This window comes from Serinus canaria, chromosome 3, assembly GCF_022539315.1.
Source record: "Serinus canaria isolate serCan28SL12 chromosome 3, serCan2020, whole genome shotgun sequence".
Classification (NCBI taxonomy): Eukaryota; Metazoa; Chordata; class Aves; order Passeriformes; family Fringillidae; genus Serinus; species Serinus canaria.
Window position 1 is genome coordinate 98689763 of NC_066316.1, and position 18313 is coordinate 98708075.

Genomic DNA, 18313 nt, shown 5'->3' on the forward strand with positions numbered 1-18313 from the left:
AGCCACCAGAACCAAACAAAGCTGTGGAGTTTGTGCAGGTCAAGTAATATACTTGCCAATTTGGAGTGAAAAGGTACAAATCTACCACACCTCACAGAGAAAAATGCACTGAAGTTCACAGCACAAATAAGAAAATGTTATAAGGTAGGTAATTGCATGAAATTTAAGTCACAAATTAATTATTATAATATTCATGATATACCAAATAGGTTTCTCGTCAAGTTTTAGAAAAGTTGCACTCAGCCAATGGGAAAGTCATTATTAAATGAGTGCACATCTATGCTCAGCTTTTATCCAAATACTTTCTGGACAGGAAAACCAGACATGAGCACCAACAGTGATCAATTTAATATTTTTTGCTGTTTTCATTATTATTCTGTTTTCTGTAGGATAACCATTTTAAAGAGAATTTCTGCCAATTGCTACTGAAAGTCAGTAAGATTGCTTTGAAAATGTTTTTGCCCATCAAGAGAGGAGCCTCACCCACCAGCAGGACCAGCTGGCAGCGAGTGAGGGGGTGCTCCATGCTCTGCCCCGCTCCCAGCACCTTCTTCCTTCACCAACTGGAAACATCACCCAGGAGGTGACCAAAGCACAGCTGTCCCTCAGTGTCCCACCACCACACTGCAAGGCAGAGTGACATACGGGTCACACCAGTGCCCTCCTTCCCACAGCAAAACTTACCACTACAATGGCAATGCAGACACCTCACCCCTGCCTTTCTTATTCCAAGCCATAGGAAGGAAAAATGTGGACTTAATAATTATTAGTATTGTGCCACCTAATAGCAAATTTTTCTTACCTACATTAGAATATTTCTCTACTTTACACATACAAAACACAAAATATGATGAGTTGTCTAGCATGCAACTGAGCAGAGACAAGTCCAAGACCAAACTGTCCAAGAAACAGAAGAGAAAAAAGTTCACAGAAAAATAATTTTAAAATATTTTAAAATAACTTCAAAAATCACAATTCTTAGTATTCTATTCTACAACAGATGCTCCTTATCTTCAATTTGAAACCCCAGACAGGACTTGTACGCTTTTAAACACCACTCAGCAGTTTGACAGCCAGCTCTGCAGAGAGCTCTCAGAGCTACAAAAAACTGCCCTAATCCTAACTAGTATGAAACATGTTCAGCAACTTAAAAGAAGCCCAGGATGTGTAGAAGCTTCCATAGTCAGATGTTAAGAGATTTAAATTAAACTACTATGAATGCACATCCAGACATGTTTTGTTAAGTATCTGATTGAAGGTTTCTAAGACCAATTCTACAGGAGTGACTGAACAGTTGTTCTTTTCTTCTCTGGGAGTAAACACAGGTTCCAATCTGTTTTTCTGGATGTTAAACAGTAAGTTCCTGGAAGATTTCAAACAAGGCAGTGATAAACTCTTCAGCCATAAACAAGATGTCAAAATATAGTAAGACTCAACCATCCCAATCTTCACTGGTTTACTTTAGCAATCTGAAATACGCAAAATGCCCACAAGACAGCATTTATCGGATTTGAAAATTATTCAGTAGAATTTGGAAAGTTTAGACTGTCCAAATTTCCTCTAGAGGACTAACTTAATGTACGTGGACAGCATTTAACCACACAGTTCCAGAGGCTTTGGAAAGCAGAGGCATTATTTGCTGTGGCTGCATAAGATTCAGAAAAACTTCAGTTTCACAAAAATTAACTCTGTAAGGCCGTATCAGGCCACACCATAGTGATAGAGCTAGTAACAAAAAAGCATGAAAATATATCCTATCACTGTTCTTTTGTATTTTAGAAGTAAGACCTTCTGTCAAAAATCTATGTGTTGTGGTACCTTCTACACATTTTGACTAAGACCATTACACTAAGTAGCAAAAATGTACTAACTAAATAATTCACTACTATATTATTTGAATAATGGTGATAACAACAAAAATAGCACATATTTAAGGTCTTCAACAGATTTCTATGTACAGTGTATTGTGAAAAATTATTAATGAGTTGGTGGAGACATTTTGAACAAATCTAGTACATGTGAATGCAAACTGCAGCAAGGACTGTGAAAGGCAGCCAGGAGGATTTCTGAAACAGAAATGCTTGCACAAGAATAAATACATCACAGAGCCACTATAAACTAGGGCTGAGCTAAGCATCAGAGGAGTGTGACTCTTAACAGCTTTTTAAGTGGAAATAATGGGGAACAACCAACAACTAATTTCAGATGAAGTCTGAAATATTCAAGAAAAACATTATATAATCTGAGTGCTTGTGATAAAATGGGACTTGACTTCACAATCCAAGGTGGCTCATCCATTCCTCCATTCGCAATTAAAAACAAAACAAAATAAAACAAAAAAATCTTAAAGCACTTCAACGAGGAGAGATTATTTTCTAGACTATCATTTCTTGAAGCTAAATATATTTTATATATCCAACTCAAAGACTTTACATACATTTTTACCTATAGGACAAAAAAGGAATTCTTTGGAGAAGACAAATAGTAACAATAAAATCTTAAATTTTGTTTGTTTTTTAATGAAATGGCACAATATAAAGCATTTAAAACCTTTAACAGGATATAATTCCTGGAGAAAGCAAATGCACATCTATGCATACATATTCTCAGTTTCAATCACACTATTTAACAGGAGAAAAATTACAGAAGGTCTAACGAGGGAGGTAAAAAAAACCATTATGATCCCCGGGGTGTGAGCAGTGATAGAAATGTGCAATTGCATTTTAAACATAATTAGCTCCCTAATTGCATAGCCAGGTTTAATTATTGCAATTACATGAAATATTAATTACTATTCATTTTAAGAATATTGTTTTCAATGTTTTGTTCTCTAATTTTAAGAATTAGACAGATCTCAATATGCAGTAACTTTGAAAAGTTTCCATCTAGATGCATTGAGAAGACAAGAGAAGAAAGAACACCCCGTTGCACCTTGTTAACAGTTAACATTAAGTCAATTGCAACTGGTAACTCAAAAAACCCAGATGGATCTTTACTACTTGTAGATGAGAAAAGCTGAAGCTCTCTGTTCTTGTTACTATGCTTTTGACCTTCAACCACAGCCAAACTAAGATATCAGTTTGTGTTAGGAAGGGGCCTTGGGATCACATTATCTTGTTATGTTTCTGCCTACCACATTTCCATACACAGCATTTCCCATAGCAACCAGTGTGCTCCAAACAATTTGTAATTTTGAATTCTACCATTCTTTTGTAATCTTCATTCTTCATATGAATGCTCTACAATCAACTCCAATTATGTTCTGTTAATCTCGTAATTCTGTTTAATGGACTGAAGAAAATGCTTTGATTCTCCAAATTAAATTGGTTTGGGGAATAAACTCCAAACAAATTTCCCATATATTCTTCATAATTTCATGCTTTCATTCACCATGCATCACATGGTGTAAATTTGGTGCTTTTAAAGACATCAAGTAGCTCAGTGGAGTACAGACATGACCAATAGAGACTAAACAGCACACTCTCCCCTTTTGGCATACTACTGACAACAGCACTGCAGTTGGTTTTAAGCCCACACACTCATAAATTTCACTGAACTATACAATGAATTGGCTCTTTCTCTCATCCTAACTCCAGCACATCCAGACATTTTTGGCACATTCATTAATCAGTGAGGTTGAATAGTTGGTTTTCCTACCTTTCAGTATGTTATGGAAGCTGCCAAATCAACTACTTGGAGGTTTTACTCCTTAGAGAGCATGTTAAAGGAAACATTGCTTTTAAGACCTTCCCAGTGCTAAACAAAAGCTGCTGCAGGAACTTGCATGCATCTTCTAGGAATGAGATACTAAATCTTTCCATCCTGGTAATTATCAGACAGTACTTCTTTTTCTAATTCTAAGCAGTTTGGCTTTATAGTGGTGGTTTGGATTTGGTTTTTTTTGGTTTTTTTTTTATTTTTTTTTTTAAATCTCATACTCTCTGGTCTGACAAGTACTACAGTCAGGTAACCAGTCACAGGTCTGCTCTCACTGTGAATGCTCTTGGTGAAGCCACTCTTTTGAAGGAGACAAAGGCCCAGTTGCTCGTAATAGTGGTAAAAAACACCCTCAAGCAAACGAAATTACTCCTTAAAACTGTAAATAAGATTATCAGAATAGCTCTTTTCCTCACAAGACAGAACTAGAAAGGGACACTTAAGTCACCTGTGACTTACCAGCCATGGCATTAAGAGTAGAGTCTGATGCCTCCACCAATGTCCCTATCATGTTCTGACATACATAAAACAAATACTTCATCAGTATTGCCATGGATCTGTTATTTATCAGATTCCCTACAGGTTTTAAATATTCAGACAATGTGAAGTCAGAATGATATACTGAAACTTGAAGCACAAGAACACACCACTTTCACATAAAGTCAACTAATCAAATGAAGCTCAAAAGGTAAGGGGAGAGTGGCTTCTCAAAGCATCTGTAACAACCATGACCTGCTTCAAGCACCTTCCCAAAAACACCAGTCAGAAATAATTCAAGAGTTACCAAAAGTCTGTCCTTATTCTACACAGCAGGTTCTATGGCATATAGCAGCTGTAAAAAGAGAGGCAACTAGGAAAATTGCCTTAATACTGTGCAGTAAGTTCAGCTGGGACTCCCTGGTTTTATTTACCTATGGACATGTGCCGATTGTCTTTCTTTATCCATGAAAAAAAAAAAAAAAGGTGCAGATCAGGCATGATCAGATGATCTAATGCCTTGCTGACAGTAAGTCAGGAACCACATTTTACTTTGGCCATCCACACCTCCCATTCCCTACCACATTTCACTAAGTGCTCTTACCAAATTCCTTTGCATAGGTTCTGGTACTCATCAGAACCTTCATGAAGTCAATTTACTGTTCAGTGACTCTGTGTCACTGAACCAGCACAATCTCCCTCACAAAGAACACCACCTTCATGGTTTACACAGTCTAAAGAAAACTCCACCCCATCATGACACATTAGAAAGAATAAATTCCTTGCAAAGTTCTTCCCTCGCATCTACAATTGGGACTACAGGAGAGGCAGACAAGGCAATAGTGTCATGGCGTCTTGGCCTTTCTTTTAAACAAGGAAAGAACTTCTACACCGCTTCCAACTGTTCTAATATGTTCAGAAATCTGTTTCTCAAAACATAATGGCACATATGCCATTCTTCTTGCAATACAAAGGCTATAGGCCATCAACAGACAAAACTTCCAGTACCAACATAGATGAGAGTGACGCACACATTGATTTTAGTAAGTATGCAACAACCCCTGACGGCAATCTAAATTAACAAGTAAGAATCACCAAAAATAAGCTAGAAATGCCAAGTCCCAGCACGTCCCCTTATCAACTTCTCTTGATAGGACAGGAAAATTCCTCATCTGTCTCACTGTGTAGGATCTTGCCTCTTGTGCTTTTAAGTGACTGGGAACAGAGTTCTTGCAGTACACACCAGATGCCAAGAAATGTTACAGCCTAAATATCTTTACAGTCAGTAAAACAACACATACTGGAGGATGATCTGTATTTTAGGGAAATTTGAGGAATGCTACAGATGTAAATGGCAAATCCAGCTCTTTGTCTACCTTACATGACTCACAAACTAGAAGAAATCTAGAAATGTATGAGTTTCTAGTAACTTCCTACCATTGCAGCTTAATTGCTTTTTGCAAAGCTAGGAGGAAGACTTCTGAGTTTAGGCAAGTACTGCCAGACACACAAAGGGAAGGAAAAGCAACCACCTGTTGGGAATATGCAGCTCCTCCAGACAGGTAATGAAGATAAGCTCAGCATAAACCAACTTCATTGCAGAGCATAATGCTAAAGAAATTTTGTATAATTCAGGAAATAATTTTAGGCAGAAAGCTGCTTTCAAATAAATACTCAAAAGCTTTCACACATGTTTTTTCACAAAAAACCATGATAGTTTTATTTACTTCTAAGGTCTTCTGTGATGGAAATCTTAGGTCTTTGTAACTTTCACTATTTCTGCATAAAATAGTCATAACTCACAAGACTTTTCAATTCTGAGTGCAACACGGAAGATGACAATACAGTTACCCTGTACTTTCAAATGTAATGAAGTAAAGACTGAGTTGAAATGATTACATGGAGAAAATTCTCACATGCTTTGTCTTTTCTGATTCAAAAGCTAAAACACTCTAGTTCTCGTTACATGCTGACAGACATGCAGCACAGTACAACACTTCCATTCACCGATCACACATATTCATTATCTGTGACTGCCTCTCTCTTCACTGACAGAAGCTAGGCAACTACCTAGCTAGGCAACTAGCTAGGTAATCTAGCATCTTTAGATTTTGAGAAACCAAGTGAAAAATAGATGGCCCAAAGGAAAGAACAAGTGCAAGTTAAGAAATAAAAAATATCTTTCAGATACTCAAGGCTTAGAACAAGGGGAGCATGCTCCCTCCTCGAAGCATGTTTCTTAAAATAAGAACTCAAGAACAGAAGGTGCATTACCACCCATTGCTTGAGAAACAGTCACAACACTAAAAAGCAATCACCTGGTATAATTCCACACAACCTCTGCTTTTAAGATTTTTCTCCTGTGCTCTATGAAGGGTTTGATGTAAACTATACATATGACTTTACAGTCAGCATGCTGCTGTCTGGTCAAAAAATACTGAAGAAGTGCTGTCTAGTACACCAACAGCCACAACAGCACTAAGCAGGGTTCATACACGTTTGTAATCTAGACTAACACGTCATCAGCACCAGAAACATCTAAAACAAGTTTTACAGGAAGATCAGAAATTGTTTCCTGATCATCACACATTGCTGTTTTCCTTCTGTGTATATGTGGTAAGGGGTACTGTGTCTCTCAGCCAGCACATGGGAAATGGAGGATATCCTTTGTTGGGAATAACGCAGTGTGTTATTTTTCAGTTTGAAAGTGTTTAGGTTAAAAGTAGGAAGCTCACATTTCTGCTTGTAAAGATAAACAACTTTTTTCCTATGCTTGTAAATACTGTGAGATAGGTAATGTATCATTCACCAGACATTTTTTTTTTGTGTAAAGGATTAGACTGTTCTGGATGGAAAACACAATTTTGCAAGACTGATATATCAAAACTCAAAATTAGTTTAAAGGCCAATGATGAACTCAGGTATCTTTTTATTAATGGAAACTTTATTCTATTGACACTTGGCAGCCCTAAAGCTCAACTGTAATACATTACTTCATAACAACCCTTCTTTCCAGTCATTTCAGTTTTCAAAATGAACAAACGAAGATTAAGACCAACATTTTCCATTTTACGTCACAACTACCATTTTATTTCACTATATTTTTTTCCCAGACTATGAAATGTTTTTCTACATTACCTATTATTTCAGGATAGAAAAAATCTCTTAGCACAAGCCAGTTTCATGGTTGCTTTCCACTTTACCAAAAACATGGTAGGGAAGGCCTGTATTGAACAGGATGAACAACTGTCTTCTAAAAAACACAGCCTCATCACATGAACAAAGCAACACTTGAGGCAGCACTTATGCAGAACGACCTAATACTGCCAATCAGAAGACATGAAAACATTCTAAAAGAAATCAAAATCTTGCACTCTACTGAAAATCTGTTCTATTAGTGTCAAAATGCCAAACACAAATATAATAAGAATTGCATCATTTGATTCATAGCTTTTACCACACTAGCCAAAACTCTGTAAAGATCTCACTACAGCTCTAAAAACACACACAAACTATTTGAATGACAGCTGACTACACAGTACACCAGCCCTAAAGGCATGAAGTACAAGATGTGGACAGACAGATTTGTATTCCTATAATATAAAGACCCAAAAGAGAAAAAAAGACAATCAGCAGATCCTAAATGATCCTATATATAAGTCTCAGAGTGATAAAATTGTTCTGAAAGGCTGTGATCATAGAATTAAGTGTGGAGAGTGTAACACAGGGGAAGCCTCCCACACTTTTTAAAGTGAAAAAATGACAGGTATCTGATGGTCATAACATCTTGTATAGAACTAGTGAGAGCACCCTGTCACAGGCTGACAGAAAATACCTACCTATTTCAGATAAATGCTTTTTCTGTCCATGAGTGAAGTGAACACCACTTTGACCAACTCAGCCATTTAGAAGCAGCTCAACTGGGCACCTATGATCAAAGCATGTTCATCCCTAATTTACATTCTAGAACTACTCCAAACAAATATCCAGTAAGAAATAAAGGGGATGAACTAAGGTATTAAAAAACTGCTTTCACTTCTATTTTGTTCAGTACAAGCTTCCTCCACAGATTTGTTTCACCAAATAACCAGAGCATTAAATGAAAACATGTAAACTAATAGGATTTGTTGCCTTAATCAGTGATTATGTTATTTCATGGTTAACCACTCATGAAAAACTAGTTTTTTCTCAGGTCTTGTAAAACTAATTTTTTTCTAAATCCAAGGAAAAAAAAAATTTTTAGGATAAGCATTTTTGATGCACATTCAAAACAAAAAGATGCTAATAAACAGTAATTAAACTAGACTAGAGGAGTATCAGGAAAAAAAAAAAAAGGGAAAACAAAATCAATTAAAGAAATTAAAGAATGTATGAAAGGCAAGAAGCACCAGCAATGGCTGGTTTGGCTGAAAAGCCACACAACTTTAAGAGGACAAAATTCATGATATTTCTAACAATAGGGACAGCCACATGTCCAAAGAAGGTATTGTATTAGAAACCAGAACCCTTGTACTCTTGGAGAATCTGAATCATTGAGTAGGCAAGAAATACTTGCTCTTGAAGCATTTCCAGTTTATAACTCCAACAGCCCTGAACTAGGGGAGTGCTAGGATATCAAATTATTTTCCAAAACCACCTGAAAAGAAGCCAGAGACGCTCCAGGATTTATTTTTCCTTTAGGAGCTTAATATCTTCACTACACCAAAAGTACATTGCTTCTAGCCTCAACAGGGAGTGTTCTGCCAAGACTGCAGAAAAGTAAAAAAAATCCAGAAGACAGAATATTACACTCAATTAATTACATGCTTAATTGCTCTCTTCTTTTAACAGCCTAACAAAGAGAGCAAGTTTCAGTTTCAGTATGTTCATGTAGCCGAAAGTTTCAAGTGCAATAAATGAGACAGGACTGCTTTGCAACATCTGTACTAAGATCAGACAAGTTTTTGTAAACAGAAGCAAACACTAAGAGCAACACCTATGCCCCTTGCTCTCCACCCAGAGTACCTTCTGTACAACCTGCAAAGAGAGCCTTGTATGTTATGGAACATGACAGCCTCAATTAAAGAGAATATGACTCATCTTGGTTCCAAGGTCAGGGGACCACCATGTGTCAGTGGAACTCCTGCTCTCTTCACTTCTTTGGCCAGGACCTGCTTGCACTATTGAATCAACTTATGTTTCTGAGTCAGTAGTCTAAAAACTATCCCAAGGCACACACAACTTTCATTTCAACCTTCCCGAGGCACACATCAAAGTGATGTACCAGGAAGCCAGCTGGCAAGAAGCAGGTTCCAAATGTTTGCATAAAGTGCAAGTTAGCTATTAAACTAATGGCAAGCAGCCCAATTCCAGTCAGGAATTCAGAGGCACTTGCCCTCATTAAATCCCAGCAAAATAAAACAAAAACAAAGTCTCTAAGCTAAGTCACTAATGTTACCTATGTAACACAAACATTTCATTTCAAGGGTCAGATTCAATTTGCTTTTTGGTCACTCTGCACTGTGTACCTATATGAGGTATCTTGCCATTGAAAAGCAAACCTGCCTGTCCTTTCTAGAAAACAAAAAAATCACCTTGTACTTCCTCTACTTACAGCTTTGCACACAACAGAAAAAACTGCAGCATTTTTTTTTTTTTACTTTTTTATAAGAAATGCAATGTTCTCAGACATTCCTAGTCTCAACTGTCATACCTACCCTGATGAAACTTCTGCAGGAAAAGCTGATGTGTGCCATTTCTTTTACAAGCAATATTAAGATACTCACTGTCAAAACTCTTATAATTCTGAAGTTCAAGAGTAATTTTTTGGGTTTGAAATGGAAATTTAGCTTTGGCATTAACAATGGAGAGAACGGGCACACGTACACAGATAATTCAGTCAGACATGAGCTCAGCCAGAGCACATTCCAAGCTGGCCGGACATGAGCCAGCCCCAGTTCAACAGTGTGTTAGCACAGCACTGTGCCCACACTAACAAAACCTGCTGAGAGGCTGGGTATGCTGGGCTGGGCACAGTCCTGCACTGTCTGGCCAACTCCAATCACGGACAGCGGATGCTGGGTCTGTCTGCACCCATCTATGCACATACTGCTCTGCAAGACTCCCACTGCTGGGAATTTTTTTCTCTTTACATAGAGCACAGCACCATACATTTAGGATTTGAAATATCCTCCTTGATCATAGCCATGGCAATTCCTGATAGCTGTTCCAATGAGCATGTAAAAAAAGAGAATAATTATTAGCACTACAGGCCAATGACAGGCATGGGAAATTGAATGGATTTTATTTACATAACTGTCCTTTACATTTAGCAGCATTTCTCTCAGGCATCTAATCTGTTGCAGAATTCAACAAGACTTATAAATCAGTTCCTGTCAACATCTCAAAGACAAAGGACACATTTTAGTACTATTCAAGTCTACCTTAAAGAAACAAAGAGAAAATTAAGTTACTCATTAAAAAAATTGTGAATCCTAGTTCTTAGGAAAAGATAGAAAATGACACCATGAAAATAGATCAAGTAATATAGTTCTTCAAAGTTATGCTCCAAAGACCCACATAACTAAACTTAACTTTGCCTGTGCAAAGAAATTAGTAAGTCTTCCAAGGATGGAAAAAACACATGTATTAATCATCTACTGACAGAGAAACCAAAGGACAGGTGTGCTACTCTGAGCTCAAATAACTAGTCTGGAAGATCAAGGAATGAAACTGTAACATGAATGTGCTAATAACATTAAGTTTTCCTTAATAAAAAAAGCCCTGGAGCAGTTGAAAGCTGACAAGTCCTCCATTTCATATTTTCTTCATTTAAAAGATAGATTGAAAAATAAACAAAACAGCCAACAAAAACAGATTTAGTGAGCTACATACTTGATTTTTAGGAAATGTAGTAAAACACCCTTCAATTATACAACGCTGGCTGTGCCAGCCCCTTCTGTCTTGCTTGTAAAAAGGCACAGGGTAAAAAAATCAGACCACAGGGTGAGATTTCTGTCTCTATTTCAAAGTAACTTCTTCTTACTGCTATTTAACTTTTCTATTGTCTAGAGTAAGTTTTACATGTTTTGAAATGAACTATAGATTGTCAACTGTAAAAGTAACAACAGTATTTCAGGTATGTTCAACAGCCTTCCAACTCAAAGCCACTGACACAAACTGGAGAAGTTTAGCTTATTTGAAAAGGTAATTTAAACTGGGCAGTAGCCTTTACAATAAATTTAAAATTTACACAATATTTCAAAAAACAGCAATAAAAACAACAATACTTCAAATATAGAACTCATATTTGGATTTATGCTTTTTAATCATCATTTGGGTCCATCTGTATACTCATGTCACTCTGAGTGTAAAACCCATAAAAACGTACCATCCAAACAAGTTTAGGCAGACTCAGGTAGCAAAAATCAGGGGATGATCACACAGGAAGATGGTTTGGGGCAAGATTTATATAAATATAAATAGCCTACATGCTGCAAAAATACTAGATAGTATTTGTCAGTATTTACGTTTGCAATGCTGTCTCTAGGTATGATCTAAGATCTAATACAGAGTGCTTATAATTCTTAACTAAAAATTACTTGTCTGACTTCAAAAAACATGAATTCAGTACTCACAGAGGATTCTATGAGAGATTTTTGAGAGAGCAAAAAAGTAAGTATTTTTCATTTTGATTTACAATATGTGCAAGAATACTCCATATAATGCTAGCTTGAACAAGTTCTAACAAACATTCATCACTGGTGACAATCAAGACAACGAAATAACTTTTTGGCTAAGCTTGATGTGAACTGTTCATGTGCTACAGCTGTCAGGTTCATGTATCATGCACACCTGCATAAAACAATCTCAGTGCACAATTTCCAGAGAGAAGCTGAACCTTACCTTTAGTGACAGAAGGAATGCTTTTTGCATCTGGATTATTTTAATTGACTAACTAGTCCATTCCAGTTTTAAAAACTCATCAGAATTCAAAAATATGTGAGTTTGTGTTCCCTAATCCATTAATTAAAAAAGACGATACAGAAAAAAAATGCTTGGAGAGCTACTCTCTCAAAGTCACAAAGGACAAGGTAAATGGAAAGAAAGTGTTCATCTTCTAAATACAGCCAGTATTTAGTCATAAATAAATAAATATTTTTTGTCTTCCTTTGTCACTCAAAGCATGGAACAGTCCAGTTAACAAAATGTGAGTTGGGTAGAGCTGAATTACAAAAACAGGCAATTCACATCCAAAGAACAACCTGACATAACTCATGTATAAAATGCCACATCTCTTTAAATGCAAAAATCTAATAACATAAGTAAATATATCAGACTACAGAATTATTTAGAGGGGTATACTATTCTGTTTAGACACACAAATACAACATGTATATATATTCTAATCCACAAAGAGAAATGTAAACTCATAAATCTCTATCCTGAACATAATCAAGATCATACACAGTAGATATGGCAGTGGGGGATGACCAGAAATGAACTGAAAAAGACTAAATTTCAGTTAATTTAAAATTGAGTAGCTAAATGCAGACTTTTTGGCTCATTTAAAAAAGAGTAAAATATATATTTCAATATTAATAAATTTTATACTTTGTCCAAAACATGAATAAAATTAATTAAGAAGTGTATGCATTTTTAGAATGGTCAGCTATTCTGCACGTAAAATTTATACAGGTATCCTACTACACAGGTAGTAGGTACTACATGGTATCCTACTATTTATCTACACAGGTATCCTACTATTTATCTTCTATCAGAACAAGAAAACCTCTAGATAACACACTGTAGAAACTAAACCAAGAGTGAAATTCAGGTGTAAATTTCTGTACAATTCCTTGACACCAGAAGGCTTGCTGCCAAGTCCCCTAAAACCAATCTGCAGAGTTAAAACAGGGAGTTAAACCTACAGTTAAGCCTTCCAAGTGAAAAGCTTATCCTGTGAAAAGCTGCATTTGAAGGGCATTGAGCAGAAGCTACAGTCAAGAGCTGTACCTGAAGTCACACAGTATCACTTTGTCAGAACAAAGAATATTTACTGCTATGACCATGTCACTGTACACCACATATTAAAGAGACTAATGAAATATTTCACAACAAAGCAAAATTATTGTCTTGAAAAATATAGTCCCTATTTTTCATCAAAAAAAGCTCCATCTGAATTTTCTGCAGCCACTAACCAGTTTTGAAACTGGTAGCAAAAGGCAAATTACAGGTTGTTTTTTAAGTAAATCAACATGTTACATTAATAAATTATGGTTAACCTAAATTTACTTTATTGTGACAACACAGACAATGTAGATATGAATTTCAACCGAAATACCTGAATGGCACCAAACAATTGTGTCTTTAGGAGCAATATCAGCACCAACTTGTATTACTTACTGGTATATAATAGATATTCATTTTAGGGGCTTCATTGGCAGTCATTAGCATTCCTAAAAAGAGATTTCCACATTTAAAAATATTGATCAGAAGAGGAAAATACTATTTTTTAAAAAAGTTCAAAAAGTACATATTCTTGGCTTGCAATGGACATTAATCAAGACCTGTAATAAATTGTTATATCAAATACCACAGAAAGAAAGGTCTGATATTAGCATAATTAACAAAGCTTAATTTTCTATATATTCATTCCCTCTTGTCCTCTATCTTAATTGTTCAGCACCACTTTAAGCAACAATAAACTCTGACAAGTGCAGGCTGCCAACTTTCACAGCAAATGTGAACAGTTCATCCCTTAATACTGTTTAGTACAGTAGTAGTATTGCAGTTAGCAGAACAGTTAGTATTGCAGTTAAAAACTGCACTGGACATAAAATTGCATTATTAATACATTGGTATGAGTACATGTGGTTATTTGGGTTTTTTTTAAACACACACCTCAACAGAGCCATAAATCATAACATGGTTTAGACCTTCATTCATATTTCATCTTGGGAAATAAATACAACAGCAGCTTCTCAACCCAAAATGAGATATAGGATATTGTGGCTTCAAAAGGAGTAATACTAGTCCTACCAAGCAGGGCAAATGTAGAATTTAAAGTATCTATGAATATACCCAAGAAACACCACAAATAAGGGGTTTACATACTCTGAATATATTAAAAAAATACACTAAGAATACTAAAATCTGTGGAAAATCTCCTACTGCCACAAGAATTCTTGTAAGTTCAAAATGAAGAACACTCAATTTCCTTCTACATAAAAGAGTAATAAGAACATTTGCCATATACTTTTATGTTTATCTCAATTTAGTCTTTCCAATGTAGCCAATCAACAGGTAATACAAAAGATTGATTATGAAGAAGAAAAGTGCCATCAAATTAGATAACATTCTGATCCGAAAGAACTGCAACATGTGCCACTGAGACTATGAATAATTGGGTCAATTACTACACACCCAGAGGGCAGAAATTTAATTTACACCCAAGTAGAGGAATGCAATTACCATGGGTGGAGTAATCCTTTCTACCTAATCCTTTTATTATAACTACACAATGCAGCTGGACTTATAATGTCAGAAAAAAGGGAGCTTACTTTCCCAGCAAAGCAAGATATTTGTGAAAGCTTAGTCAGCAAACAGACTAAAAAACTGTGCCTGGAAAGGTCTGCAGGCAATTTAAGGAAAAAGCAAGAATTCATATACTTGAATACACACACAGAGTACTCCAGCATAGTATACAAGTTACATGCTCCCCTAACAGCACACTCACTACTATTTCATAAGACAAAACATCTTTCCATTGCCTGAATAGGAATCATTAGAAATAAAGACGGAAATTAATTCTGCAGATGCTTCAAAGATGACAGTGCAGCAAAACCTCCTCTTTGAGAGTGTTCCACCAATAATTAAAGGAGGACAAAACCAGACTTCTGAACAGTATATGAGTGTATACTGCAAGGGAAATAGAAGAATGAAAGTTAGACTTCTCTTAAGGAGAAGTCTATTCAATGCATTTTTATTGCTTTAGCTTGTTCGTTTTAATCAATGTTTATGGGAAGAGAGACCACACCCTAACAAACTACATAACAGCCTAGTTTGATTACTGTGGAAGGGAAATAAATGAGAGCCTGTTTTCAGAAGTTTTACTAAGACCCTCTCTAGAAAATGGTCAGCAACACAGTATCATGAATGCAAAATAAAAATGGGAGTATGAAGTGATAGTATGTAGGAGCAGCAGTTTTAGAAAATGCAGATTTTTACCTTTTAATTTTTCTTACAGTATTTGAACACAGATTTCTATCACGAAAGATACTGTCAATTTTCATTTATATCCTACAACTTAAATTGACTAAAGGCTAAATTGACTCGGTAAGTGGTAAATCTCTTTCCCATAGTCCCATTCTGTTCATTTGTGATCAGAGGAATATATTAAGCTATTAAGAGATCCACTGAAATTTGTCATCATGTAGTCTGGTCAAAGATACACAAGGATTTGCTTCCCAGGAAAGGTACTAATACTGAAGCTGGTTGGTAAAATAGTTTAATTAAAAATTCCAAACTATGACAAAATACCACCAAAAAAACCAGTTCACAGTATACTGATCTTGAGTTTACAGTAACTGATAGAATTATAGAACCACAGAACAATTTGGTTTGGATGAGATTCCCATGGGCTCAATTCTCAAGCTTGTCCAAGTATGCCTGGATGACATCACATCCTTCAGCTTGGTGTCATCTGCCAGTTTGCTGGGACAGCTCAATCCCACTGTCTATGTCATTGATGATGAAGATACTAAATAAAGCTGGTCCCAATACAGAGCCCTAAGGGACACCACCTGTCACTGATCCCCATTTGGACATTGAACTGCTGACCACTACACCTTCTGGATGAGACTACCCAACCAATTCCTCATCCCCTGAATAGTCCATCCATCAAATCCTCATCTCTCCAATAAGGGTGAAAATGGGGTCTTTGCCTTTCTCAGCAGCAGTGACCCATGAAGTGTCAAAACATAAGCTAGGCAAAGATCTCCTGGCTTTCCTGTGTCATGCATCTAGAGGGGCTCTGAGAATGCTGGGGCACCAGTAAGAGCACTGAGCCAAACCCATACTGATACTGAAATCATGTTATATTTCCACCTTTCCACAACTGCAAACCCATTTTACTGAAAGCATTTCCTTATTTTCAGATCTTCAGTCATGATTATTCCTTAAACTCTGAACAAGCATGAGGTGGTTCTAAGGCATCTTAAATGCTGGTCCAACAGTATTTATGATGACCATGTGATGCACCACCTCTTACCCTCGATCCCTCCACTGCAACGTGCTCTAGTTTTTCCCCCACTGTCTCTATGCGACTATAAAATACAAGCCAATTTTCTTCCCACAACAGTTCTCACCAAAACCATCAACCTGTCCCCCTACAGACAACAGGAAAAGCAGCTAAAATAAGCAGATGTGGGACATAGAACTGGACTGCACAATCTAGATCTCAGTCACAGACACGTGAAAAGCAATGTCCAATAGCAACATCAGGGAGATGTGTGCATTCAGTTCTTTGTGCTACAAGATTTGTCCTGCAGAGTCTCATGAAGATCATTTTTGCAAAGGCCCACGACTCATGTCCACATACCACAAAAGCTACAGAGCATCCACAACTGAGCAATGCCCATCCTTGAAATATTCAAACTTCACTTGACCTGAGCAGTCTGATCAGGCTTCAAAGCTGGATCTAACTTCAAGTTGGCCCTGCTTTGAGAAGGAAATATACAACTCCCAGGAATACCTACCAAACTAAATAACACTATGATTCTACATTGACAAATAAATTTTTTCTGTTCCACTCCCTGCGGTGAGCTCTCCATTGATGCAGTGTAGATGTTAATTTGCTGCCAGGTTCTCTTTTAGATGCAACCAATAAGCCCACAGGTGAAACCTGGGTGAAATGCTGAAAATAATTCACTCCAAAAATCTCTCTCTCTCAGCAGCCACCATGGATGAGGGTTTATTCATCTCCAGGGTGCACAGTCTACCCTGTCACCGTGCAGTAATTCTCAAATACACCCACATGATTCAAACAGGGCACATGTCATGTACTCTGTTCATAAGGTCAAAAATGCCCACCATCTAATCAGGGAAGAGTATTTAATTGCTCATCCTACCAAAAAAAAAAAAAAAAGGAAAAAAAATCTCTTAACTGAAGTTGGAAAAAAGACAGATAAGTTTTGAAGTTGGAAAAAAGACAGATAAGTTTTAACTTGCCAGAAATCTCACACTCACTTATCTACAATCTTAAATTTGAGCTGCTAGTATGAATCAAAGTCCAAGTTGCTCTGTCTTTACTGCTACCTCTCTAAAATTAGGATAATAGCAGTTTGCAACTCAGGCATTGTCTGTTTCCAGAATTTTGCTCTGTGCCATCCTAGAGGCCCTAACTTATTTCATCTTTTTCAGTACTGCTTTCTAAAAAGGAAGTAGATATCACACCATACTTAAGAACTAAAGCAGCTCATATTAAGCAAGAAAATTAAGTCCAGTTGCAATCTGAAGTACAACCAAAGCATATACGCACATACAACCATCACTTTGTAAAATATTTTTACTCATAAATTAAGTCCTGGAAACCTTGGTTAAAAGCGATGCTAAGTTTTGATCTCTGAACATCACATTATGAGATGCAACAAATTTGAAAACTATCACAAAAACCATGCAAATTTGTGCACTTGGGAATCTACACTTAAAACCAAAATATTAAACCTAAGGGATGGCACAATTTAAGCACTGTATTTAAATCAAGGAAGGACCAAAGTCTTGAAACGCTTGAAAAAAAAAAAGTGTAAATTTGCTGTAAAGAGATTTTTCCTACATCTAGAAAGCAAGCTCTAACTCATCTGGGACTTAGTCAAGACAATAGGCCAAAACTTCTATTCTTATGAAATGAGTCACTTCAGATATTTGAAGGAGTAAGAGAGGCCAATCACTCAATTAACAGCACAGCAGCTTCTAACTGCAAAGAGGCTCCTATATAATACAGATGCAGAGGAAACAAGGACACTAACTGTCAAATAACCCTTTATTCTAAGCTCTGCCATAAGGAGGAAAAAAGACCTAAATTGTACCACCTAAACAAAAACCACACTTTGGGTTAACAAGCTTTTCCTTTTGAATTTAG

At 36.5% G+C, this 18313-nt stretch overlaps 1 protein-coding gene across 2 annotated transcripts in view; it reads right to left on the minus strand.

The window, feature by feature from the left end:
- NOL10 (nucleolar protein 10) overlaps window positions 1-18313 on the minus strand; it is a 52809-nt gene that overhangs the window by 19986 nt on the left and 14510 nt on the right. For both annotated transcript variants that reach the window (XR_001991643.3, XM_009095214.4), the window contains exon 13: window positions 13579-13631. Coding sequence is in view for 1 of the 2 variants with exons in the window: in XM_009095214.4 (XP_009093462.1) it covers window positions 13579-13631 (53 nt within the window). In the remaining variant the exon portion in view is untranslated. The remainder of the gene's footprint in view (window positions 1-13578; window positions 13632-18313) is intronic.